A 21,827-nucleotide genomic window follows, 5' to 3' on the forward strand; every position below is an offset into this window, starting at 1 on the left:
TTTTTATTTGTCAGGTATGTAACAAGCGTGAGAAGCGTCTTCCTGATTCCACCTTAGAGAAGTATGTTCTTACTGTGGACTTGGAGACAATAAGGTCCTTCTTTAACTCCCCATTTTCAGAAAACAGCACCTCACTGCAGGTACGTGGCTATCAAATTGCTTTTTCATACCTGTAAAGGCTTGGTCAGTGGGCTTCTGTGTCAGAACTGCTTCTTTTTCCATTTATTTGTAAACGAATACAAAAGCAGATTGAAGCATGATGAAAAGGAGGTCAACTGTAGGTCAAGTGCAACCATCAATGAATTATCAGAAGTGTCTCAAACTGATGTCAAAAGCAAGTTTATTTACACAGCCCATAGACACCATCACCCCTTAGCCCTTGTACACCCGGTCGGAGATTCCGACAACCAAATCCGTCTGATTTTGTCCGTCGGATTTTGTCCGAAACTGTTGCATACACACGGTCGGACAAAGTTGTCAGAAAATCCGACGTGATGACGTTATTTCGTTACGACGGGATTACGTTCACGCTAGTAGCCAATAGCTTTGGTGTAGGAATTTGATCTGAGCATGCGTGGCACTTTGTCCGATCGGAATTCTCTACACATCATCGGAGTATGTCCGATCGGAGCATTTTGTCGGAAAATTTTACCAACAAGTTGGAAAACTTGGTCCGTCGGATACTCCGACGGAAACAGTCCGATGTAGACCACACACAGTTGGAATATCCGACAAAACGGTCTGATCGGACACATTCCGTCGGAATCTCAGACCGTGTGTACAAGGGCTAAGACTTTTATTTATCACATATATGTGCATAAATTATTTATTTCAAACCGATACATAATATAATTGTTTGAACTTATATGTTCAAAAACATTCCTATTGTAACAAAATCATGTTGTAAGTAGAATTTAATGGCTGATATTTAATCATTTTAGACTCATCAAGCTATTGTTGTCCAACTACTCCAGTCAACTACTCGACTTCTTGAATGTCCCTGGCTTCAGCAGCAGTATAAAGGCTCAGTAGAGGCATGTATACGGGCCCTGGCCATGGTTGGTAAGGACATAAAATTCAATGTTCAATGATTAACAGTGAATTATAATTCAATTATGAAGTTAAGTTTTCCATATTTTATCTAACTCAAGACACAGATCTCTTTATATTAACATAGAGCGTAGATACGGTATTCAGGCCAAGCAAAACAAAGAGCAAAGATAAAGTTAAAAGTGCAGTAAGCCATGGCAACCAATCAGAAATCACCTTTAACAGATATAAATTTAAGTTGCTATGGGTTACTGCACATAATCATTGCACTTTGCATTGCTATATGGCATTGTGCCCATTGTTCAAGTAAGTATTTATGTTTGAAAGTGGAAAATACTCCAGAAGGTTTTTAGCTTTAATAAATTACCAGAAAATATGAAACAGGCAGTATGCATACATTATTTATTTATGAACAATATAAGCAGAAAGGGAAATATAAAATGAATGTACCTTAAGGCCACTTTCACACTGAGGCGCTTTACAGGCGCTATAGTGCTAAAAATAGCACCTGTAAAGCGCCTCTCCTGTCACTCCAGTGTGAAAGCCCGAGGGCTTTTTACAGTGGATCGGTGCACTTGCAGGACGTTAAAAAAAGTCCTGCAGGCAGCATCTTTGTAGCGCTTTTGGAGTGGTGGGCCCCAATGGGCAGCACGCCAAATCGCCTGCTCGGCGCTTTGCGTGCGCTTTTAACCCTTTAATCGGCCACTAGTGGGATTAAAAGCGCTGCTAAAACGATGGTAACATCGCTAAAAATAGTGGTGCTTTACCACCAATGCATCAGTGTGAAAGTGCCCTAATTTTGAAAGCAGAATTAATTCAAAGAAAAGTGAATGATCCTGATAAATGTCTAACTAGGGATAGGACTTTCATTACTGGTTCTTCATATATAGGGAGTAAATCCAGATAAATGTAACCATTTTATCTTACAGATCACTGTAAGGTGTACAAACATTGATATTAAAGTGGTTGTAAAGGTAAAATGTTTTAGTGCATTCTCTGCATTAAGGTAAAAAACCTTTCAATGTCAACTCCCCCAGCTCCTTCTGAAATACTTGCAGTACATGAGCAAGATCTCGATCCAGCACTGCACTTGCAGCAGTACTGCTCTTCTCCACCCCCCCCCCCCCCCCCAGGAGGCTCTGCCGCTGGCTGCTGCTGCTGTCAATCAAATCCTGTGAGTAGAGAGTGGGGTTGGAGTTGATGTGCACATGTGTATCAATAGATGCAAACAGTGCGGCATAAGATTGAGCCCGCATGAGTGCCCCCATCGCAAGCAGCTTGTTATGGGGAATTCAGAGAAGAGGAGATACAGCGGGGGACCACAGAAGAGGAGGATTGTGGATACTCTGCAAACCAAATACACAAAGCAGGTAAGTATAACATAACATTTGTTGTTTTAGAAAAAAAACAATAACCTTTTTATTTATTTCATTGGAGAAGCCCAGCCTAAAAAGCTCAGGCTGGACTTCTCCTTTAGAGTGCAATTCACTTTGCACTCCTGTGACCCGTTTCCAGGGGAGAGCAGTCTGAAATCCACCCTCCACTGACGTCACTGCTGTCAGATGAGGCAGCGCATCACTTCAAAAGTCTGGATCCGCCAGCTGTCTTGACTGATGGCAGTCTTAGCTCTGAGATGGCCGCTCCCCGCCCCTCCACAACTCAGTGCTCCAATGAGCGTGGAGGAACCGAGCAGGAGAGCTGCTGACTGACAGTCAGCATCTCTCCACCCAGGGAGGAGTGAGAACCGAGCCATCGGCGGTGTTTGGTGGCTCAGTTCTCAGTGCAAAGATGCCGAGGGACAGTTGCAGCATCGGTCTGATGCTGCATCCACCTAGGTTAGTATGAATCTCAAAAAAAAACATACTTCCCTTTTAAGTGGAAGTAAACTCTCCTATCGTTTTCAGCCAAGGAAGCTGCCACCTTTGCCTCTGTTTAATCTTCAACTGCTATGGTGCTGCACATGTGATTCGTTATGACACCAGCCATTGGATGGTTTGATAGTTTGGCTGAGAGCACAGCCAATGTGCAGTTAGCATTCCCGGCATGCCTTTTTTTTTAACTGTTTAAATCGATGGATTTACATGAATTACTGCAGTTTGTACATTAGAACTGTGCTCAGCTTGATTTGTATGAATGTAATTCATTATGTATGGAATGATAGAATTCCTACAGTCTTTATCTTTCCTTCAAAGTTTAGCTTATGTAAATAAAAATAAACCAAAACAGAAAGTTTGTCGGTCCACACATGAACCCACCCATACATATTAATGGTCCTTCCACACTGATCAGTTATCGATCAGTTTTTCAGTGGAAGGACCAAAGTGGAAGAAAAATGCATCCCTTTAAATTCCTATATAACTTTTCACACTGGTCAGTTGCATTTCAGTTTTTTAAAAGTCCTGCTTGCTGCATTTTTGTGCACTTTTCAAAACTGCACCAGAAATGCAGATCCCCAATGAAATGAATACAAAACACGTCAAAAGTGCATACAAAATGCACCACAGTTGCATTTTTGGTGCGTTTTTTGAGTCACTTGTCCATGTATCACAGGAGCATGCTGGGAGTCAGGCAACCCAAAAACACATCAAAAATGCTTATGGTTCTTGATTGCTTTTTTCAACAGAGCAGTGTGAAAGCAGCCTAAAAATCTTTAACAACTTTACTGTAAATAAATACTAGTTCAAAGTCATAATGGATCAAATTGATTCTAAAATCAGTGCTGTAAGCTGCTTTATGTAAAGCTTCCCCCTTACTAACAGAATTAAGTGCTAGCTACCATTCCACAAATAAAGGCCTACAGTATTTTATATTAGAGTATATTTATATATATATATGGAAAATGCAAACATGCTATTGCAATTTCCTTATATTGCCATTGCTGTTTGAAATAAGCAGCTTACAGCATTGATTTTAAGATTGATTTGAGCATTACTTTTAACTAAAAGTTGTTTACCATAAAGTTGTTAAAGATTTTTAAAATGTATGCATGCTTTCATCTGTACCAGTAAAGTCCAACACATTTTCTTTGTTGTGCAATTACGGGTGTAGTAATAGAGTGGTCTCTTTATTATTATCATAACTAAATATAAAGCATCAAAAACACCAATAAGAAAATATTCATAAATTACATATATATGTATATGAAAATGTTACGCAAAACCACAGCATCCAAGCAGTATAGCTGCAGAATGTTTTCTCAGGGAACAAACTAAGACAAGTGCTACATTCCAGGTTTACTATTAATGTAAGTACTATAGTGTACACAGATTTAGAGGATCAAGTTTACCATGCACTGTCTAATGTAGTTACCTTAAAGAGTACACTGTTCCCTGCTGAATCTTTTTTGCAAGTTACAATTAATCTTTTGCCTTTCTGAATATGTGGTTAATAACCTATACTGCACAAAGACTGTAAAGTCCTAGAGTTACTAAACATCTCAAATATTCAAATTTTAGTAGTGTCATAAAAAGGTGTTTGGTATTTTGTTCGCACATCCAAAATAAATGACATATTGTCACCCAAATACATTTTCAGCAGCACTACATAACAGTGTGAGTTTTTGTATTTTTGCTTTTTAATTAAGTAAAAAAAAACTAGTTTGAGTAAGAGCCCTTTCATGCTGCCATCGCGGGGGGCATTCTTTTTTCGTGCACTTTTAACCCCCCGCTAGCGGCTGAATAAAGCAGACACTTCGGCGGCGCTGCCCATTGTTTTCAATGGGCAGGGCCAGTTTAGGAGCGGTGTGTACACCGCTCCTAAAGCACCTCAAAGAACCTGCTTGCAGGACTTTTTTTGATGTCCTGCCAGTGCAGCGCCCCAGTATAAAAAGTACTCGGGCTTTCATACTGGGATTGCAGATGAGGCTTTTTTTCAGGTGCTATTTTTAGCGCTAACGCGCCTAAAAAAAACCCTCTGGGGTTAAAGGGGTCTATTTCAGAGACTGTGCTAAAGTTTAAAGATTGTGGTCACAGAATACACTTTCATTTTATAACATCGCCGTTGTAATAGCAATAAAAACAATAGTTATTTTTAACAATTTAATATAAGCTTACTTGAACTATCTCTTTAAATTTTTTGAGTTTTGTTTGTCTCCTGGTTATCTCATTCCATAACTTCTTGGATTGCCTGCATGCTTTGCAGATTCTCCCCTGCTGTTTACTTTCAGGCCTCATGCACACTAGAAGTTTTTGGACATTTTTACAGCAGCTCTTTTTTGGCAGTAGACGTTTTTTTTTCTACAGTCATTAAACTCTCCATCATGTTATCCTATGTGTCCAAGCACACATAGGCTGTTATCAGCAGTTTTGGACAGTGGTGTTTTTGAGCAGTAAAAAAAACCCCAAACTAGTGGGTTCTAAGAGACTTGATAAATGCTGATAAACATCGATAAACACCCAAAAACGTCGCTCACCAGCATTTTTTAATGTTTTTGATCCATTGAAAAAAAAAACGCTAATGTGGAAAATCGCTAAAAAATTATATTGCAGAAACGTTGAAAATTTTGAAAAACTCACTGCAAAGCTACTGCCGTTTTTATAACATTATTTTGACATCCAGTGTGCAAACTTCAAAATCATTCAGATAATTATAAGTAGGCTAGAAATAATTAAAATACTGTGTGGAAATGAATATATGCTTTTACATTTTGGCAATATATGTGCTTTAAGCAAATGTGTATTTAAGAAATTCCTAATAGACACACCTTTGTTCTATACTATATTTATTGTTGTCATCTTTAGGTCATGTTGTCTGTGTCTGTGAAAGTGATCTGTGGACAATAACATTTTTGGATGATCTACTGATTCATTTTTTATCTATCATTTTATCTATTATTTTTTCTCTAGCCAAAAGTCGAAGCATAGCTCTACCTATGGACTTAGATTCACACGTGAGTTCTATGCTAAACAGCTCCTCTAGTTCTCTGTTGAAAACCCAACCCACATACAAGCAATCTACAACCACAAGAACCTTCACTCGTGCCAGTGCCACTCAGAATCAGTGGGACTACAAAAATATTGTAGAGAAGTTACAGGTTGGTAAAAACATTTTTGGAAATTCAGAAAATACAACAAATGCATAGTTTTGGTAAAATTGTATGCAATTCCTTCCCCCCTGAAAATAATTATACGATTTTGTTACAAGTCAAGTCAAGCGGTGGCATACCTAGCGTAGCTGACACTTGGTGTAGTTTATTTTTTAATAGCATCCTCCCCTTATGCTCCACTATACATTTACAAAATGAATTCTAGTGGGAACTTTAAAATACATGATGGCAGTGAGGACTTTTTATCTTAAAGTTTTCTATTTAATCATATTGGAAAAAACTCAAGATTTTAATAGCTGTGTGTGTGTAGTTCACTGTAGTAAAACATGGCGTACTAAATATAATAAAATTCAAGGGGTTAATGGTAGTGCACGTAATGCAATGTGGTGAAATGAGGATAATAGCAGCATGCCTTGATAGCGTTAGGCCTACAGGGGACTGTAGGCCTATAGCCAGCAGCACTGATTTTCAACAGGCTGATTGTACACAAGTCAATTGATAGATCCACTTGCATACAACCAGCCTGCCCATACGTTGATCAAAATTTGTCCATCCCCTGCAGACGTTCGATCCATGTATGGATCTTTTCTTTCAAGACTATATGAGCTGCTCTACATTGATTCTTATGCAGAGCAATCAAACACAGCCCATCACTGACAAGTATTATTCACTACGTTTTTTTCAACAGCTATCTATATTAAATAATGATTATATCAATATTAAATAAATCACTCTAATGTAATGGTAACTTTACTGTGATTAGTTGTAATGTCGTCTATCCATGAAATAAAACCAGATGTTTGACTTGCACAGGGCACAATAATTATATGTTTATTTTACTCGCACTAGGATATTATAAACACATTGGAGGAAAAGTTAAAGCCGCTTGTAGAAGCTGAGCAGTCTGTACTTGTAGATGTCCTCCACCATCCTGAACTACTTTTTGCAGAAGGAACTGATGCCCGTGTACGATGTGAGAGTGGAGGCTTTATTTCTAAGTAGGTGTCTCATTCTGTTTCTGCAGTACATGCATAATTAACAAATAATCAGTCAGCAATTTTGCAGTGAGGGTGAACCATCTATTATCTGGAACTCTTGGAACTGGGGGCTTTCACGATAAGGGATGTTTGAATAATTCAGAGCACTATGCTTAAATATATTATTAATTCCTGCCATCTCCATACTACCCCTACCTTTCCTGTACTTATTTAAGTTATTAAACAGTGTGCATAGAGCTCAGTACACATATGTGTGTAGAATGTTTTAACACACAACTTAGTGACAATGAAGTTACTGTGCCTTCATGCATAGTCAGCGCTTCGAAATTTTATGGATTATATCAGACACGTGATGGGAAAACGTTTCCATCTTAAATATCATAGGTATAGCGTGTGCATTTTTACATGAAAATAATTGCACTCAGCACACAATTGGGTAATTGGGTAATGCTTTTTCTAATGCCGCGTACGCACTGTCGTAATTTCGGCCAGCAAAAGACTGATGAGAGCTTTTGTCAGAAAATGCAACGGTGTGTATGCTCCATTGGAATTTTGCTGGTCGAATTTCCGACAGCAAAAGATTGAGAGCAGATTCTGAATTTTTCAGACTGAAAAAGTTTCTATCGGAAATTCCGATCGTGTGTATGCAATTCTGATGCGCAAAAACTCATGCTCAGATTCAACTACGAGACGGAAGCTAGTGGCTACTGGCTATTGAACTTCCCTTTTCTGGTCCCGTCGTATGTGTTGTACGTCACCGCGTTCTTGACGGTTGGAATTTGGTGTGACCGTGTGTATGCAAGACAGCTTGAGCGAAATCCTGTCGGAATTCCGTTGGGAAAACCATCAGAGCTTTTTCCAACCAAAATTCTGATCGTGTGTACGGGGCATGAGGGCAAGTTGGGAATATAGAGAGTGGAACAGGGATTGATAACTAACTGAAAGAACATGCTTAAGACATAGTGAAAGTAATAACTTTTTTCCCTTAGATTGATTCAGCACACTAAAAATCTTATGTCCTCTGAAGAAAAACTGTGTATAAAGGTTTTACGGACTTTACAGCAAATGCTGATGAAGAAAAATAATTATGAAGAACAGGTAAGATAAATGCAGTTAAAGCTGATATATTTTATGTGCTCAATAGTGTCCAGTAGAGCCAAAGACTTTCTGTCTTTGTGTTACCCAAGGCTGTTATCTATAGTACCATATGTTTTTAAGGAAATAAAGAAAAAACGATGATAAAGATGATAAAGAAATAATGACGGTACAACAAATATTAAAAGATAAAAAAGCATGAGAATAATAAAGAGTATAGACTAGCACTTTTTATAGATTATAATGCACAACATGGAGATATTGAGAAAAATATCAATACAATTTGGCCTATCCTAAAAAATGACAAACATTTGAAAGTAAAGTAAAAAGGCCACATAAAAAGAGAGATTAGTGAAATATACAATAGACCCTCCAGGGAAGAAAACAGCATCATATTTAGCATTTTTCACAAAGAATGCAATATATTCTCTGAGTGGATGAGGTGCAGAGGCAGGGTGGTAACTTTACTTTGAGAAAAATGTATGGTGTTCTGTGAAAGGCACATGTGCTGAGCAAGTGACCCCAAGAGCAAGCAGTGATGCAGTAGCAGTGACTACTACAGTGATTCTCTGCTTCCACAGAAGGCCCATAGGTATGGCATATGCATGCCTTTATTAGTCCAAGCTGGACCAATGTAATTATGCAATGACATTTATACCTGGAATTCAGCTTTAATTACAGAATGTGATTTTAGAGAAAACACTATGAATTGTTCTGAAATCTATCTCTGGTTTGATGTCTATGAAGGCCTGATTATTTGGATTGGTAATTTTAATTCTTTGGGGGTAAAGGAGCTGTCCGGCCCTTTATATTTATGAGGTCCATCAAACCGGTTGAGAATTTGTCCACTGTGGGTGAAGTGTGAAGAACACAGAAGGGTGGTTCAAATGAAGATGTCTATATGTACAGGGAAGAATGGCTAACATGAAAGGAATTTGTGGACACCATTTCTGTTGTGGACAGATTTTGCATTAGGTGGATAGATTAAGTATTGAGATCACATAGCACATAGTGGCCTTGCATTGTTCATTCTGCTTTTCTAATGAGAGTAGTTGATAAATACTGCACAATCAATTTTGTATATAGGTATTATTTATATTGTATTTTTAGTAGTTAGAGATAGAATGCTACATCAGTTTAGGCAGACAGTAATTTTGTAGTGCTGCACTCCGTTTATGGTATATCTTGAAAAAAGTGGAGAATTTGCCCTTAGCCCCCAATCAGATTGAGAGGATTTGAAATGGTCAAACATAATCTTATCTAAAGTCATCCAAATGTTGGCAAAGGAAGGCAAGTCACCAGTTCACATTGTAGGAATTGGAACATGTCTACAAAAGCAGTGGACAATATGCATCCATCATGTTAGGATTTTCACAACCTATATGAAGAATTGTTTGCTTAATTTCACTGAGAAGAAAATGGAGAAAGATGTAAGCATTGTTCAAAGCAGCTAGTTAAACCCTAGGAGTTATGTTTACATACAGGTTAGAAAACAATAGCAAGAATGTATTTAAAAAAAAAAGAAAATAGCAACAGGTGGGACTTTATATGAGGCACACGGGGGCAGAAGCATAAAATTGGTAAAAAACAAGTTTTTAATAAATACAGGTAATCATATATTTACATGTTATTGCACAGTCATAAATTTGTATTTTCTATTTCATCAATATATACACATTCCAACAAGGACTTAATAGTAAACATATGAAGAGCTGAGTGTTCAATAAACCCAAATTATATATGAATACATGACACATTGAAGCGTCATTTAAAGAAAAAAACACAAAAATAAGAGGACAAAAATCAAGAAGGAACGTTCATGCTTTGTTGAAAATTGTATACACAAAACGGCAGTTGAAATCTCTACGCGTTTCGTGACCTTATAGCCACTCGTCAGGAGCAACACCGTAGTGGTAGCCTATGGATAAAGTAAACAACCATATTTTAATAAAATAAAAAAAAGGAGATAGACAAATGTACAGACATGGAGAACCCCCCACAAATGCACATTCAACCCACAGACTTACATATATATCTGCGCAGAGGCGGCACAGCACACCGAGAGTCGGGCCGGTCCAAAAATGCCACGGACCGGGGCTGAGGGAGCAAGCCCTGGGGACAACCAAAACGCACAAACAACACCCCCGGCAGGTTGATGTATGGGATGTGGCTAGAATTTGGTGTTAAGAGTGGGGTGGCCCTCATGGGGGGACCTATGGAGAATAAGCGATTAGTATTAATGTGTGTTAAAATGTGTATGAGAAGTTAATAAAGGTGTAAACTAAAAGAAAAAGAGTGGGAAACTAGAGTGGGAGAAGAGGGAGATGTTATGGAGAGGAAAAATAAAAAGAAAGAATACCTCGTGCTGTGTGAGTAAGGGCAAAGAAGCCATAGGTCATGTAGTTGCAATTAGGAAGTGAGGGAGGGAAATCCAGAAGGTGAGACCCTGCACAGGGGGAAGCCCATGCGGATGGCGTCACCACAGACCCACTCCCAGCGTCATGCAACCTGAAATCCAAGGGGGCTAGGAAGGAGTCACACAGCTGCCAGCCATACCGACCAAGCTAGACAGCCGCACGCGCCAAACCCAGCCCCCAAATGGTCAGAGATGGTTAACCCGGCAGCCAGAACAAGCACGCCAGAAGGGTGTCACTTATCCGGCGCCGGAAGCATGACGTCGACGAGCAGTGGAGGAAACCCCACCCGCCCCACGTCAGAACGGGGCGGGGGGAGATCCCCAGTGCACGTCGCAACCCCGGGTCATGACAGGAACGAGCACAGCCACAAAACAGACAGCGCCCGTCACCGCCTATGCGCACATACAATGAAGTCAGCGGATTAGCAAAAAATAAAAATAAAAGAATGTAGTCTCCAATTAATAGTTTCTACACACAAATAATCAAAATTCATACCAAAAAAATAAAAAATCGAAATGAAAAGTTATAAAAGGATATAAATTAAATTAAATGTTAGTGCTACCGCGTGCCTCCATCCCTAATTATTTAATTTGACAAAAGGAGAAAAAAAGGAAATTGTTTGGGACTTTAAATGAGGTTCACATCCCCTCCTCCATCCCGATTTGGTATTTAAAAAAAAAAGAAAAGAGCAACAGGTGGGACTTTATATGAGGCACACGGGGGCAGAAGCATAAAATTTAGATTAAGTATTGAGATCACATAGCACATAGTGGCCTTGCATTGTTCATTCTGCTTTGTAATGAGAGTAGTTGATAAATACTGCACAATCACTTTTGTATATAGGTATTATTTATATTGTATTTTTAGTAGTTAGAGATAGAATGCTACATCAGTTTAGGCAGACAGTAATTTTGTAGTGCTGCACTCCGTTTATGGTATATCTTGAAAAAAGTGGAGAATTTTCCCTTAGCCCCCAATCAGATTGAGAGGATTTGAAATGATCAAACATAATCTTATCTAAAGTCATCCAAATGTTGGCAAAGGAAGCCAAGTCACCAGTTCACATTGTAGGAATTGGAACAAAGCAGTGGACAATATGCATCCATCATGTTAGGATTTTCACAACCTATATGAAGAATTGTTTGCTGAATTTCACTGAGAAGAAAATGGAGAAAGATGTAAGCATTGTTCAAAGCAGCTAGTTAAACCCTAGGAGTTATGTTTACATACAGGTTAGAAAACAATAGCAAGAATGTAATTGTTTGCTAAAGCGGTGAAGACATTTCAGTAATATGTCCCATTAATATGTTGTCAGTTAAATGCACAGAGGTTGATTTATTAAAGGAGTAGTGTATGAGGTAAATAATATGAATGAGGCACACTCTGAAAAATAAGGTGAATGAGGCAAAGCTAAGTGAAAATACACTTAGAATACCCAATCACCTGCAAGAAAAATAAAACAAAGAAAAGTTTTGTTCACACATGATTGGGTGATTTATGTAAGCACAACCCCACTCATTCACTGTGCAAATTCAACATGTTCTGATCCTTTAATAAATTAACTAAACATTTTTCACTGTTGTGTGATAGGATCAGATTGTTTGCATTTTAGGTGCATTTATTTTGTCAGATTTCTTTGTTTTTATTGTTATAGGTAGAAATCATGCATCATAAACTCATTCATGAAACCAGAAAACTCAAAAGGGCCCATGACGTGTTATTCAATTTATGGAATACATCAGTGGTGTTCAACTGAAAAATATAGAGGGCCTCAAGTGCAGTCCCTGACAGTTTCCGAGGGCTGCACAATAGCACCCAAATGCCCAAAAACTTTTGGTCCTGTTGCATTTTTTGCAGTATACAGCAATGCACACTGAAGTGGTTGGAGTACAATAACCCCCAGCATTGGTGTAACTGGCCGCGATATGAATCCCCAGCATTGGTATCAGTGGCCACAGTAATAACCCCCAGCATTGGTGTCAGTGACTGCAATAATAACCCCATCTTTGGTGTCATTACTATTAACTTTAACACACGTTGATAGTCCCAACCTACACTGATAGTCAGTGGCAGTGAAAGTTAACATGCCCCCCCATATTGGTAGTCACAGAAGTAAAAGTTAATCCTCTCTCCCATGCATTGGTGATCATGGCAGTGAAAATTAATCACCCGTATTGGTGTTCATGGTAGTGAAAGTGATGAATCTGCCCCCCCCTGTGTTGTTGGTGACGGCAGTGACACCTACCATCCCCTACGTACTGGTGGCCATGGCAGTGAATGTATTAACCCCCCCTGTATTGTTGGTCATGGCAATGAAAGTGTTAAACCCACCAATCCCCCCTCCTGTACAGGCAGTCTTGTCAGTGAAAGTGGTAACCCATGTTAAACACTTACCCATCACACACTCCGGATCCACTCTCTCTCTCTTCATGGGTCGGTACCTTATTGTTCTGTGGGTGAAGATATCTACGCCCTCAGTACAGTCTTTCTTTCAGTGCTGGGTACTGGAGTGCAGAGAGCATTCCAGTGCCCGGCACCACACTGTCACTGTGCAATCTGACTGATGCCCAATAGCCCACAGGCCACATACAGCTGGTTGGTGGGCGACATGTGGCACACAAGCTGTGTGTTGGGCACTGGGGTCAAACATAATTTTATAGGACATATCACTTTAATGTGTATTTATATTTATATAAAGGTTGAGGTGTGTTTTTTGCTACATTCATAGAAATATTTACATTCAGCATTTGTGAAAGTTGCCAGATGTCTGTGATGTTTTCTCTACAGGTGTGTACAGTACATAAATCTGTGACACACATAGTTAAAATCAATTCAATCTCATAATTAAATCGGAACAGCAGCTTCACCATAAGTGTTTAATGATGCTCAGCATCATTATCCAGAGCGGTTTGTTCATTATCAGTATACAGATAAGCAGCATCTTTATATAGCTCAGCATGTTCATTATTAGTTTGCAAATACTCAGCATCTTTATAAATGAAACTTGCAATTTATGTTTTCCTCCCTCCCTGTCTGACTCGATTTTCACTCCTGTCCCCATAGGCAAATTTACTAAGGAAAACCCTTCTGAGTAATTACCTGCAAAACAAGAAGTCAAATACTAAAGGCGAGACAGCTGACAGCTCTGCCATCGGTAATAAACACCCCTCCTCCCTAGTAAATCAGTATCTTTTCTCGATTATCATCTCTCTGTTGCTGTAAGGCTGATATACACTGCCCTTTGTACATAAAAACATTGTACATTGTAAAAATGCAGTGTCCCTATACATGCTCCAGGGCTGGAGCTAAAATTTCATGACATTATTCTTTGACACTTATCTATACCTTAATTCTATTTCTAGACTCTGTCATTCACTTCTGTTTTTCGTTTCATTGTCCTCCATTTGAAAATGTAATATTGTTTTTAATTAATTTCACAGGTCAGGACCAAGATTGGTCTCTAATAGCACAGATTCAGTGTAAATTAGACCGAGAAGGCGCCACCAAACTCGTGGCTGATCTAATTATGAGCTCAAAGAATGATAAGATCTTTCAAGAAAGCATTTTATTGGCCAATAGGTTACTTGATGGTGGCAACACTGAGATACAGGTATTACTTATACTCTAACTGGCATAAAAATAGATGTATATGCATTTACTCAATAATCTACCAAAACTGATATTTTAAAAGTGAGGTTTAGTGGCTTAGTATGTCTCTTGAGGAGTCAATCATTGAGCCTTTCCCTTTAATGTTTTTGATGTTGTTCCCATCCACCCCAGAGTTTTACCCCTACAGGTACAATAGAGGTGTTCCTTTTGAGTGAAAGATAATATGACTGCAACTACACTACTGCTGCTCAGCTTCTTTCTACCAAGTTACTCAGTTCCCTACCTGTCTGCCGCTGCCTTTGTTGATGTAAAATAATTCACATTGACACTAACTGACAGCCGAAGTACACTGAGATCACTGAAGGCGTTGTACAGTGCTATGGGACTATAAGGATAAATATAAACATTTAAAATATAATAGCAGAATAGTACCAGCATCTGTCATGTAGTTTTTATATTTTAAAAATTACTGATTTTATTTATCAGTAATACAAATTAAAGCGGTTCTTCACCCTAAAGGGGAAGTTCCGCTAGTATTATCCCTCCCCCCCTCCGGTGCCACAATCGGCACCTTTCGGGGGGGAGGGGGGTGCAGTTACCTGGATAATCCAGGTAACTGCACCCACTTCCGGCCAGACCGCCGCATGGCTCCGCCCACCCCGCATGGCTCCGCCCCCCCGTTGTGTTCTGGGAAACACACAGTTCCCAGAGACACAGCGGGGAACCAGCGCAGCGCGACTCGCGCATGCGCAGTAGGGAACCGGGCAGTAAAGCCGTCATGCTTCACTTCCCGATTCCCTGACAGAGGATGGCGGCGGTGGCTGCAGCGAGACGAGCGATCGCTCGTCATCTGCCGCCGACATCGCTGGAACCTGGGACAGGTAAGTGTGATATTATTAAAAGTCAGCAGCTGCAATATTAGTAGCTGCTGGCTTTTGATGTTTTTTTTTTTTTGTGCAGCTCCTCTTTAAGGTTGTAAAATTTGTGGTAATAAGAATAGTAGACTAATCGCTAATTACACTGAGCAAAATTATAAACTCAAAACTTTTGTGTTTGCCCCTGTTTATCATGAGCTGAACTCAAAGATCTATGACTTTTTCTATGTACACAAAAGGCTTATTTCTCTCAAATATTGTTCCCAAATCTGTCTAAATCTGTGTTAGTGAGCACTTCTCCTTTGCCAAGATAATCCATCCACCTCACAGGTGTGGCCTATCAAGATGCTGATTAGACAGCATGATTATTGCACAGGTGTGCCTTAGGCTGGCCACAATAAAAGGGCACTTTAAAATGTGCAGTTTTATCACACAGCACAATGCCACAGATGTCGCAAGTTTTGAGGGAGTGTGCAATTGGCATGCTGACTGCAGGAATGTCCACCAGAGTTGTTGCCCTTGAATTGAATGTTCATTTCCCTACCATAAGCTGTCTCCAAAGGCGTTTCAGAGAATTTGTCAGTATATCCAACTGGCCTCACAACCGCAGACCATGTGTAACTACACTAGCCCAGGACCTCCACATCCAGCATCTTCACCTCCAAGATCGTCTAAGATCAGCCACCTGGACAGCTGCTGCAGCAATCGTTTTGCATCACATAAGTATTTCTGCACAAACTGTCAAAAACCGTCTTAGGGAAGCTCATCTGCATGCTTGTCATCCTCATCGGGGTGTCGACCTGACTGTAGTTCATCGTCGAAACTGACTTGAGTGGGCAAATGCTCACATTCAATGGCATCTGGCACTTTGGAGAGGTGTTCTCTTCACGGATGAATCCCGGTTTTCACTGTACAGGGCAGATGGCAGGCAGCATGTGTGGGTGAGCGGTTTGCTAATGTCAACATTGTGGATCGAGTGGCCCATTGGGGATTCAGTGGGGTTATGGTATGGGAGTATGCTATGGATAACGAAAACAGGTGCATTTTATTGATGGCATTTTGAATGCACAGAGATACCATGACAAGATCCTGGGGCCCATTGTTGTGCCATTCATCCACGACCATCACCTCATGTTACAGCATGATAATGCATGGTCCCATGTTGCAAGAATCTGTGTGCAATTCATGGAAACTGAAAACATCCCATTTCTTGCATGGCCAGCATACTCCCCAGACATGTCACCCATTGAGCATGTTTGGGATGCTCTGGATCGGCGTATATGACAGCGTGTTCCAGTTCCTGCCAATATCCAGCAACTTTGCACATCCATTGAAGAGCAATGGACTAACATTCCACAGGCCACAATCAACAACCTGATCAGCTCTATGTGAAGGAGATGTGCTGCACTGTGTGAGGAAAATGGTGGTCACACCAGACACTGATTGATTTTCTGACCCCCAGCACCCCCCAATACAGTAAAACTACACATTTTAGTGTGCCCTTTTATTGTGGCCAGCCTAAGGCACATCTGTGCAATAATCATGCTGTCTAATTAGCGTCTGTGGATGGATTATCTTGGCAAAGGAGAAGTGCTCACTAACTCAGATTGCGCCTTGGTTCACATTGGTGTGATTTGACATGTCAAATCAGCAGCAATTGCCGGCAATAGCACCGTACTAATCAGTGCAACGCTGCATTTGCGGCACCATGCCAATTTCAAAAAGTAGTTTCAGTACTACTTTCTGCGATTTCCATTGCAGAAACCCACACAGATGTCTTTGAAATCGCAGCCAAAATCAGGACTGACATGCAGGAGATGAACTTGCACAGCTTCATTCCCACAGCTCAGTATGAACCAGGGCTTAGACAGATTTGTGAACATTACTTGAGAGAAATAGGCCTTTTGTGTACATAGAAAAAGTCCAGCTCATGATAAATAGGGGCAAACACGCAAAAGTGTTGCATTTATAATTTTGCTCAGTGTAGTTAGTTAAATAGTAATAATTACTTTCCAGAGAATTAAAATAAAATTTTTTGCTAATAGCGGCAGGGGTCGAAGATGGAGACACTCACTGAATGGCAGGAGAAAGGGGAGAGCAGAAGGGACAGCAGCGTATATGACAAAGGGACCCAATCAGACCACTTTGGTCAGGATGGAGCACCCAAGATTTTCGTAGTCTTTACAGAGAGGGGATACAGGAAGTAGCAGGTTCAGGTTTAATTTTAAGTGTAATGTACGCATATAATACCTTCCGTTGTTCCCCCTTCCCCCCTGATAAACATGCAATAACATTTTTCAATCAATTTTTCAATCAAATCAATTTGATTTAAAGAAATACATCTTTTGAGTGATGTAATCACTGGGTCTTTCTGCTGGTCTTTAACAAAATTGAGTTTAGTGGGAAGGACCGAAAGGCTTCTGCAAACATCACTTCCTCTGATCTCATTTCAAAAGCTTTCACGTTATATAAAAGAACACATCCCTGGCATTACTTTAGATGTACATGCTACCACCTGCTGGTCACTGGCTGCTGCAGTCTTTAGCTGTGCAAGCTTCTGATCAGGATGCACTCTGCACCACCCAGTGGCCAGCAGGTAGGAGCAAGTCAGGGGTGCAATCTTTCATGCAATGCTCAGGAACAGCAGTGCAGTGGCTGAATCCAGCCTTAAAGATCATTCACATGATGAAGAGCAAACATGATTGATGGCAGAGCAAGCTAATATAAATATTAGCTTTCTCAGCTTGTGTTGCTGCTGGCTTGTGTTTTGGGGAAAGACAGCCCCGCTCGCCAGTCGCTGTCCTTCACAACACAAGCTGCTAGCTATTACGGTAATCGCCTGCTCCAAATTAGCTGGCGGTGTGTGCTGTAAATTACGCCAACTGAAGAGCAGCACCTTCAGTCACAAAAAATAAGCCCACAGTTGTTACATTTGTCCAAGAGACTAGTGTATTTGTTTTTTTAGTCGCAAACAACCTAGCTCGAACACGGACCTGCACATCTGACACCCTGGTCTGGGTAATATGTCAGTGAGGATAGGCTACCAAAATATTTGCCTTAAACAGAAGCACATTTTTGCTATTTTGGATACTTCATTTTAGTTTTCATAAATAAATCACACTATATTTGTTTATAATATCAGATCAAATGAACTAACAGTGTATATTTTTTGTCCTTTCTCAGAATTCATTTTACAATTTATTAAAAGGTGACAATAAGTCAGAAAAGTTTTTCAAGGTTCTGAATGAAAGAATAAAATGTGCCCAGCAAGAAATAAAATCCACTATGTCTGTAAACATGAATGATTTAGGGGCTGGAGATGTCCAGGAACCTGCTACGAATCTCACCTCCAAAGGTACAACGCAATAGCAATAATAGTCATAATAATAATTATACTAATAATACAGTTCATTGCATTTTATTTCTATCTAAACCCATCACAATATAGTAACTGACATTTGCTGGCTTTTATTTATAAAATTCCTGATTCCTATTCAAGTTCCTGATCTATGTTTGTCATCTTCTGAGTGTTTTACTTATTAGTGGGTCATAGACCTGGAACAAGATTGCACCCAGTAAAGTTGGTGAAGTCAGCACTCCTTTTTTTTGCATTCTCTGCAAGTCTCAGCATACCAGTACTGTGTCAGTGATTTACTAAGCATGAAATACAGAGAGTGACAATATTGCAATTTGCAGTGGCAGCTTATGTAGTTCTTTACTGACAGGTTCTCATTAAGCCATTTAGTCAAGGCCTTTGGAAAATCTTACTTTCTCCAGACATGCACTTATGGACTTCATGCTATGCAAACTCCAGAGCCTAAAGATAATTTGCAATTCGACAAAATAAATGTAATTTTATTATCAGATAGCTTTTTTTTGTGTTGATACAGGTCTTTTAGAATTACGTTTTGTGTTTTTGTACACCCATACAGTATTAGACTTATTCAGAACTCTTTATTTAGCTTTCTCAATGTGAACCTGACCGGCTAACAGAAAACAATAAGTTCACTTTGTTGATTATTGTGCCATATTATAAATTAGGATGAACAGAATGATGATATTAAAAAGGAAATTTCATTGAAAGATTAGTGGTAAGGGTGTTTTTCCCCCTGGCCAGAATACAAGAAAATTGTTATGTCATTTTTTTTAAGGACACGATGCTCACTTTGTTGTGCCTGCTTCCTCTTCAAAAGCTGCAACAGGAGGGCCCCACCAAAAAGGGCATGAAGGAGGGGAGATTGGAGAAAGGAATGAAGTGGGCCCACTTATCTTAATCATGGAGCCCATTCTGAGATTTCTTCAGCTGCTGTGTGAAAACCACAACCCAGATCTGCAGGTAACTGTATATTATTAATTTCAGCATCAGTCACTGTAGACGCAGTAAAGTTTGAATTGAATCTTCATAATTAGATTAGTTGGATCTATTGGCTTCACTGTGTTTGCTTGCAGTTTTTCCTAACTACATTGCTTTGTATTTCTAGACTTTTAATTTGTCTGATTTACAGATATTTATTGATGCAGATACTTTTATGTTGTGTGAATGGAATGTAACAAAGAGAGATCATTAAATAAAAAAAGTTAACAAAAAGGCACAGATGAAAAGCCCCTGCAAAATAAAAGATCTAAAACTCGCCTTTCTGGCAGCTTGTGTACATTGCCTTCCCTGTTTCAGCACTGCGGCCTCCATCAGTATCTTCTGCACCAGTGGTTTGTTTGCAGGTTTTCCTTTATTTTGTACAGGTGTTTTAAATCAGAGTCAATGGCTTGGCATTTTGGACAGCTATTTTATCTAAATGAAATTCCCAAAACATGGCCTGTTGGGGGTACTTGAGGATAGGGTTGAGAATCACTGTTCTGCAGGAAACACTTCAAGTAATGTTGGATTCCTGTGTCCCCCGCTGTGCTCTGTGATTTCCTCTTCTGGCACCTAAGTCACTGTTGACTCCCAGGGTGACTTAGGGTTTGAAGAATGAAACCATCACACGCAGAAGGGGACACATGCATCTAACACACTTTGAAGTTTTGATTGCCAAAAACACCAAGGGAGGTTGCAGCACTGTAACAGAGGGAAGTTAGAAGACGTAAAATACTGGAGCGGTCGGTAAAAGAGCTCTTCCACTCCTTGACCTTTTACCTGTATATTACCTGTACCTGTGTATTGTATTTTAACCTGACAGAGTCACGTTAAAAAATAGGGATGCTGTCTGCCTACATAGACACATAGAAAAGTGACGGCAGAAAAAAGACCAAGCGGCTCATCGAGTCTGCACCATTTTTTTTATACCCGTTTTTTTTTTTTTGGTTAACTATTTTGTCTGAGTATTGCTCTATTATTGTCCCAAGCACATTTACATACACTTACTGTTTACTGATACAAAGAAATAATTGTTGATGCTTGCAATTAAGTAAAGATTAGTTGTGAGGTTTCCTCCTGCTAGTTTGAAGTCATTTCTCCGTGTTCTTGATCTTGGTGTCATATTGAGTTGGTTTGACTTGGTCTTAAGTTGCTTTTATTTACCTTTACTTTGCTCAGAAAGTTATTTCAAACTGCTTAGAGTTGCTTTTACATTGACTTAAGGAAGAAAAGCTTTTCAGATGCAACTCAAAACCTCTGTACTGTACAATAACCAAAAGGAAGCAACTATATGAATTCATAAGAAGATAACTCACAGGAGGGAGGAGTCCAGTAATAGCGCTGGTTAGGTGCATGCCGTAGAAGCTCCCGTTCTCCAATCCCTTCTAATGGAGCAGTACTAAGCCTCCCATGCCTTGGCCTGGCTTAGATTTGGCCCAAATCCCCATTCTATGCTGCTGCTCCCCTCTCCGACTCTCTGTAGCGGGTGTCTCACTGTGGATTGTGGATGCAGGAGGTTGTCCCCCTCCCGCTTGTCTCGCCCGGACGTCTCCCCCTTCATGTCTGCTGAGACGTGTGCTGCTGCGAGGAGGCAGAGGAGGTCTGAGGGTTCCCATGGAGTGCGGGACCAGTCTGAAGGAGAACTAAGGTGCCACCCTCCCTCTCTCTTCCCTGCCATCTGGAGCGCTGTGAGCAGAGATCGCAGACATCCGGCGGGACTCAGAGGTGACCGGATATCGTGAAAGGAGGCGGAGACACCAGAGCATTCGGCACTTGGCCACTCAGAGGTGGTCAGTGCAGATCAAGAGATCGGGAAAGGCAGAGTAGAGCCGAGTGGAGGTCTCTGAACAGAGAGAGAGTACTACACAGAGACGTGGTCCCACCCCCTTTCACTGTTGAAAAACAGTAAGAACTTGGGAGGAAGCTGAAGAGAAAAAATAATTTTTTCCTCCTGCATCTGAAAAACCTGAGACAAAAATAAAAAAAAATACATACACACACATATATATATATATATATATGTATGTATATATGTATGTATGTGTATATGTGGACAAAGGCACTGGACAAAGGTGATATAAAATATTATTTATTTTCTTTTGAGACCCCCAAGAGACTGTAGGTTGATGGTGCCTGCTGGTAAAAAAAAAAAAAAAAAGTAGACGGCAGAGAGAGCAGGAGACTCACCAGCCCACCACCGTATCCTACCTGGACGTTATATTGCCATATCCCCGGACACATTTTATTAAAATACAGGGCCCTAAAGAAAAAAGGAAAATATGAGGGGGGTGTCATCAAGAGGAGGAGCAATGGTAAAATCACCCCATTCTAGCTTAAGCCCTAGCCCCGGCCCTATGAATACATTTTTAATCCAAGGAGGGAACG

The 21,827-nt window shown here is 40.1% G+C and overlaps 1 protein-coding gene across 3 annotated transcripts in view; it reads left to right on the forward strand.

Moving 5' to 3' along the window:
- Nucleotides 1-21,827, forward strand: part of ITPR3 (inositol 1,4,5-trisphosphate receptor type 3) — a 406,280-nt gene that overhangs the window by 251,255 nt on the left and 133,198 nt on the right. For 2 of the 3 annotated variants that reach the window (XM_077481406.1, XM_077481408.1), the window contains exons 33-41: nt 15-140; nt 942-1,062; nt 5,895-6,082; nt 6,944-7,092; nt 8,082-8,190; nt 13,668-13,758; nt 14,045-14,214; nt 18,272-18,443; nt 19,240-19,424. In XM_077481406.1, the coding sequence (XP_077337532.1) occupies nt 15-140; nt 942-1,062; nt 5,895-6,082; nt 6,944-7,092; nt 8,082-8,190; nt 13,668-13,758; nt 14,045-14,214; nt 18,272-18,443; nt 19,240-19,424 (1,311 nt within the window). The remainder of the gene's footprint in view (nt 1-14; nt 141-941; nt 1,063-5,894; nt 6,083-6,943; nt 7,093-8,081; nt 8,191-13,667; nt 13,759-14,044; nt 14,215-18,271; nt 18,444-19,239; nt 19,425-21,827) is intronic. The other variant, XM_077481407.1, reaches the window with a different exon arrangement.

Source organism: Lithobates pipiens, unplaced genomic scaffold (assembly GCF_037356315.1).
Source record: "Lithobates pipiens isolate NorthernLeopardFrog02 unplaced genomic scaffold, aLitPip1_a1.2 Scaffold_16, whole genome shotgun sequence".
Taxonomy (NCBI): domain Eukaryota; kingdom Metazoa; phylum Chordata; class Amphibia; order Anura; family Ranidae; genus Lithobates; species Lithobates pipiens.